General features: G+C 42.8%; 1 protein-coding gene across 1 annotated transcript in view; it reads left to right on the top strand.

Moving 5' to 3' along the window:
* The first annotated feature begins 415 nt into the window (after nucleotides 1-415).
* Nucleotides 416-6,183, top strand: part of NAA30 (N-alpha-acetyltransferase 30, NatC catalytic subunit) — a 95,670-nt gene continuing 89,902 nt past the window's right edge. The window contains exon 1 of the mRNA XM_053697326.1: nucleotides 416-1,063. Within this exon, the coding sequence (XP_053553301.1) occupies nucleotides 443-1,063 (621 nt within the window). The 5' untranslated portion in view covers nucleotides 416-442. The remainder of the gene's footprint in view (nucleotides 1,064-6,183) is intronic.

Raw genomic sequence — 6,183 nt, 5'->3', positions numbered from 1 at the left:
ACAGTGCTGTAACTGATGCTGAGGTATCCGGTTATATGGAATGGGCGCCATTGCTACTAGTGACTGACCTCTCCAGCATTAGGAGTGTATTTATTACAATGATATAGCCATTTTAAATGCTAAAATAAAGCTAGATGTGTTTAAAAAAAAAAGAGCTGTAAAACACTTTAAGCCTTACTCTTTTTTTTTTCTTTCTTTCTTTCCTGTAAGTTTTGATGTAAATGTAAATTGCTTTTATCCCTTTGCAAGTGACCTACAATGTGCCTGCTTTCACCCTTACGTAAACCCTTTGCCTACGGTGTTACCGTCCCCTTTAAAGAAGCGCGCAGACGGTGCAAGGTGATGGCGTGCGCGCACACGGACACGCTTTAAAAGGGCTTCGGGGGCGCGCACGTCAGGCCTTGCGTGTGTGTCGGTAGCGCGCGCGCACGGCAGGGGGGTGATGCAGGATATCTTACCGCACCGGTGCCGGGGAGCCATGAGGGAGCGGGTGGCTCCGTGTCAGCTCGCCCGCTCCTCCCCCAACTCTAACCCCGCCGCTCTTGGTCTGTCTATTCCCAGAATGGCCGAGTCACCGGCTGGGCCTAGTATAGTGTCCGAGCTCTCACCGAACCCGGGGCCTGCAGGCCGCGACCCCTCTCCAGAGCCAGACGAGGAAACGGACGGTCCCAAAAACCTGCACCGCCACCTGCACCATCACCACCAGTTCAATGGCCTGCTCAGTCCCGACCTGCGGCACCTCAAGGCCGTAAACCTCAAGCGCCCGGAACAGCCCTGTGGGACACGGACTGCCGCCCCCAATGGACTGGACAGGTGTCCCGAGGAGGCCCTGAGCACCGAACTAGCCGCCTGTACTCTACGGGAATCCGCCAGCGCGGAGCTGGACCTGCACAACCACCATGTGCCCGGGCAGGACGAGGACAACCCCACGCGCTATGTGCGCTACGAATCTGAGCTCCAAATGCCCGATATCATGAGACTGATCACCCGCGATCTGTCCGAGCCCTACTCCATATATACCTATAGATATTTCATTCACAACTGGCCTCAGCTCTGCTTTCTGGTGAGTGGAGGAGCTGTTGCGCCTGGCTGTCATAGAATGGCGACATCACCTACCCCCCGTGGTGCTGTCAGAGCGTGACAAGGGCACAAGGGGGTTATGTTGTTTTTATTGTCCACTGCTGGGTGATCGCTATTTCCTGATGAGGTCCGTATGTGCCACTTACTCTTACAATGCATATGAGTTAGTTATTTGTAGTCTTTCCAGGTAGCCAAGGGATTAGTGACATGTTATAGTACTGTCATTGACTTGCTAAACAGTAATAGCCTAGTATGGCGGCCAAAGGGTTAATACTTTTTGTATGCAGTAATTTGTGGCAGTCCTATCTGGATACCAAGGGGTTAACAGTTAGTATGCAGATCTCTGGGATTTAGGGTACAAATACCACTTGACAGTAATTGCTTGTAGCTGACAAGGGGTAATCATATTAGCAATTCTGCCATGTATTTTAGCTTCTACTGCCAAGGGGTTAATATGCACATTAGCTTCTGGTAACCATGGGATGTATTTTAGCTTCTACTGCCAAGGGGTTAATATGCACATTAGCTTCTGGTAACCAAGGGATGTATTTTAGCTTCTTCTACAGCCAAGGGGTTAATATGCACATTAGCTTCTGGTAAGCATGGGATGAATGCACTAATGCATAGCAGCTTTATGGTAGTCAAAGGGTCAACACTACGTTTGTAAGCAGCATTGCACATCAGCTCTCTGACAAGAGCCTAACACTATTTCTATTCCAGGGTATTGATACTCTAGCATTTAAGTGGTTAATATTATGCGTCAATGTATTTTTGACGAAAGGATATAAAGAAAAACAGTGACAATGTTTTCATTAAAGAGATGGTAAGCTCATCATTTCCCTGCTGCAGCTCCTCACTAAAGTCAGTGCCTCTGTCTGCTCACCGTACAGCTCTCATGTCTCAATTAGGTGATGTTCCACGATAAACCAATAGCCGTGCAATTATACAGAACCCTGTCAGATGACTAGCACAGCTATTGCTTTAGAGGTGGAAACGTCGCCTCATTGACAAGAGCGCTGTGCCGTTGGCAGCTAGAGGCTCTGACTTTAGCGAGGAGCCACAGCACAGAAAATAAAGTCAGCGTCTCTGTCCGCTCACCGTACAGCTCTCATGTCTCAATTAGGTGATGTTCCACGATAAACCAATAGCCGTGCAGTTATACAGAACACTGTCAGATGACTAGCACAGCTATTGGTTTAGAGGTGGAAACGTCGCCTCATTGACAAGAGCGCTGTGCCGTTGGCAGCTAGAGGCTCTGACTTTAGCGAGGAGCCACAGCACAGAAAATAAAGTCAGCGTCTCTGTCCGCTCACCGTACAGCTCTCATGTCTAAATTAGGTGATGTTCCACCGATAAACCAATAGCCGTGCTAGTTTAGAGAACCCTGTCAGATGACTAGCACAGCTATTGGTTTAGAGGTGGAAAAAGTCAGCTCATTGACAAGAGCGCTGTGCCGTTGGCGGTCAGAGGCTCTGAGGAGCCACAGCACAGAAAAGGTGAGTTTAGCACACTTTTTTTTTTTTTACTAAGTGATCACTGAAAGTCCACTTTATTTTTAGTGATGCTAAATATATATATCTTTTTTTTGCCTGCTTTAAATTTGTCCCCTGACCGGATGACATTGCGCCCCCCTCATTTTGCTTTAAGGCGTACCCCCAGCTTCTGATAAACGACAAAATGTACTGCACATGCAGTTCATCTGTAGCTCTCCAATGTAAACCGTTAATCAGTTAGGTTTTTGCGATTCAAGTTCTTCTGAGATTAAAGCACACTTACATTAAAGTTAAATTCTAAATAAATGCTATATAGAATGGTGTAGTCAAAGAAAAGATTAGTCTGAGTATAACATGTAGTTGCATTTATTTTAAGTTTCACATTAGTTGTTTAAATATTGACAAAATAAGTGTAGTTGTAATGTCTAAAATAATGGGAGATGCCATGTCGTAACGTAGGTTACCTTCTCTGATGTGGCCAATTAGGGAAAGTTATAAATAGGTCACTGGAGTGTGCAGCCAATGGCTGTGTGGAATATGTGTAATGCACTTCCATTTCTAGCAGGAACTAAAAAGCTCACAATTTCAGAAAGGAATTACAGGAAAAGGACAATTTAAATAAAGTATATTAGTATGTATGTGTGTGTATGTATATGTATGTGTGTGTGTGTGTGTGTGTATATATATATATATATATATATATATATATATATATATATATATATATATATATATATATATATATATTCAATTCTGCAGCGCGACCCACCAATAGTCACCTGCCTGGATGCAACGATAGAAGGCAATATTCAAGCAAAGGATTGCACTCACAGGGCTTTTTATGCAAGTAATCAAAATACTTTAATGAAACATTTTCGGGGGGGTCTTGTCCCCTTTGTCAGCTGACAAAATCCCTGAAAACGTTTTAAAGTGAAGGTCAATTTTCATCAATGAGTGCCCGGTTTTTAAAAATACTTTTTAAAACAGGGGCACTTTCATTGATGAAAATTAACATTGCACTGGATTTTAAGAAATACTTACCTTTTTCTCCTGCAAAACCGGATCGCCGATCTCAGCCTCAGTTCCTCTGTAGTGACGTCAGAAATGACAAAAACCGGCTTCCTCCAATCATGGCTTGCACCCCAGAGCGTCCAGCTCGTGATGCCTGGCTGTGATTGGAGGAAGCCAGTTTCGTCATTGCTGTTGTCTACAGCAGGAAGAAGGAGGGAGATCGTCGATCCGGCTTTGCAGAAGTAAAAGGTAAGTATTTCTTAAAATCCAGTGCAATGTTAATTTTCATCAATGAAAGTGCCCCTGATTTTAAAAGTATTTTTAAAAACCGGGCACTCATTGATGAAAATTGACCTTCACTTTAAGTATTTTGATTACTAGCATAAAAAGCCCTGTGAGTGCAATCCTTTGCTTGAATATATATATATATTCATCTCTAATTGTTTAAAGGGACAGTCAACTCAGCGTTTTCATTTATACATATAAACTTGCCCTGGATCATCATTTCTCAATGTAGCCATTTTTCAAATATATAGTTTCAGTAAAATCAATCACTCGTCTGTTAAGCCCCTCCCCTTTTAAGTCAGCAGTGACATCAGCAGGTTCTTGTTACTTTTGTATGTGTTCTGTCTTGCTCGTAACCTGATTTTTGCGCATGCGCAGTGTGCCTCTGGTATTGAAGGGAAACGTTTGAACACAGGCTCGTTATCTGAGCAGTTTACAGTGGAAGTGTACCAGTGTCCTGTTTCTTCAATACTTCAACTCTACAAACGTTCCCCTTCAATGCCAATACCAGAGGAGCATGTGCAAAAATCAGGTTACGAGCAGGATAGAACACGTACACAAGTTACAAGAACCTGCTGTTGTCACTGTTGACAAAAGGGAAGGGGCTTAACGGACATTTTGAAACGGCTGCAGCGTGAAAAGTAAGTGATTTTACTGACAAACTATATATTTGAAAAATGGGCTACATTGAGAAATGATGATCCAGGGCAAGTTTATATGTATAAATCAAAAAAGCTATTTGGGTTGACTGTCCCTTTAATGTGTGGCACATCTTCAGATTGGCCGTACTGTACAAAGGAAAAGACTTGAAGGGGTGGTGACAGCAGAATTAATATTGTTAATGGAAAATAAAAGTATATAAAACTTTTTAATTAAAAAACACAAGCAATGCACATATATTGCATGCCTTTGCTATCACTTTAAAGGCCATGAAAAATATGCTCTAATTTGTTAGAGCATGTCATTTTAAGACCATTAACCCTGTACCTCTGTTTAACTCTTGTCATGGGCTTAAACTCAAAAGGATCACTTGGGAGCAGCGGAGAACAGCCGCTGATCCCAAGGGCAGTGTCAGTTGCACAACTGAGCTGCTGATTTGATCTTATTGTAGTAGTAGTACCTTCTTCAGGTGGCACAGTGATGTAAGGAGTAACAGGCAGTATATTTTGTGACACGGTAGGTGGTGGCATCAACTGCTGGCATTTACTGTGAGCCAAAAGCACCTGTATGGCAATTACTTACATGGGTTAATCATTTGTTTTTGTGTTGTAATTGGTGTCTGGTTGTTCCCAATTCTGCTGGGAAAAATACTTTTAATTTTAAAGAGATTATTGCAATGAGGTGTTTCACATGTTTATTGCTTTTTACAGATTTACTTTTATATCCTTTGAGCATTCAATGTAGCATCACCAGGATACATGATGAAATATAGACTAATGGAAGCGGCTTGTTTTTGGGGGAAAAAACTTTTCAGTAGTTTGTGTTAAAGGGACCTGTAACACATTTCCAATAGGGAATACCTTTTAAAAAAGTTTTCCATTTACTTCTGTTATTTCTTTTTCGTTCTCATGTAATTCTTTGAAGAGATCTAGATAGGTAGCGTGCACATGTCTGGAGAACTACATGACAGGAAATAGTGCTCTTGCTAATGTATAACATTGTTGTAAAACTGCTGCGATATAGTGCTGCAGGTGCTCTATCGAGAACTACAATACATCGAAAACTCCAATCTGACGTCACTTCCGGTGATTCCATACATCTGATTGGTTTGTATCTCGGTGAGTGGCAGGATTCACAACCAATCAGATCGGTACTGTAATTGCCTATCTTCCCTATTTTGCCTCCGCCTGAAGTGAAAATTCATCCCCCAAGATTTACTTGGGGTGTCTGAAGCGGATTGGTGGTGCGCCCACTAGGACAGTCAAAACAGTGAAAATAGAAGTCAGCAGAAGTGATGTCAGATTGGAGTTTTTGGGGAATTGGAGTTCTCGACAGAACACGGGCACTTGCCCACTCCTGAAATTCCCTGCTTTTCAACAAAGGTATATTAAACAGTTTCGGATTGTAATATTACAAAATATATCAACCCTGCTCTGTTTAACCCCCGCTAGGTAGTGCTCGGCGCACAAGTCGACAGCAACTTGCTTGTTGATTGGAACAGCGTCAGAACCAGCAGTGCATTGGGGCCTCAAGCGGCACTTCTGCTATGTTAACCCCTTTGCGGGTTAGAGCAGTGATTTGCAACCTTTTTTTTTTTTTTTTTTTTTTTTTGCTGTGGCACACTTTTTTACATTAAAAAAATCCTGTGGCACAC

Source organism: Bombina bombina, chromosome 1 (assembly GCF_027579735.1).
Source record: "Bombina bombina isolate aBomBom1 chromosome 1, aBomBom1.pri, whole genome shotgun sequence".
In the NCBI taxonomy this organism is placed as follows: Eukaryota; Metazoa; Chordata; class Amphibia; order Anura; family Bombinatoridae; genus Bombina; species Bombina bombina.
This window is presented reverse-complemented; position numbering and strand designations above follow the sequence as displayed.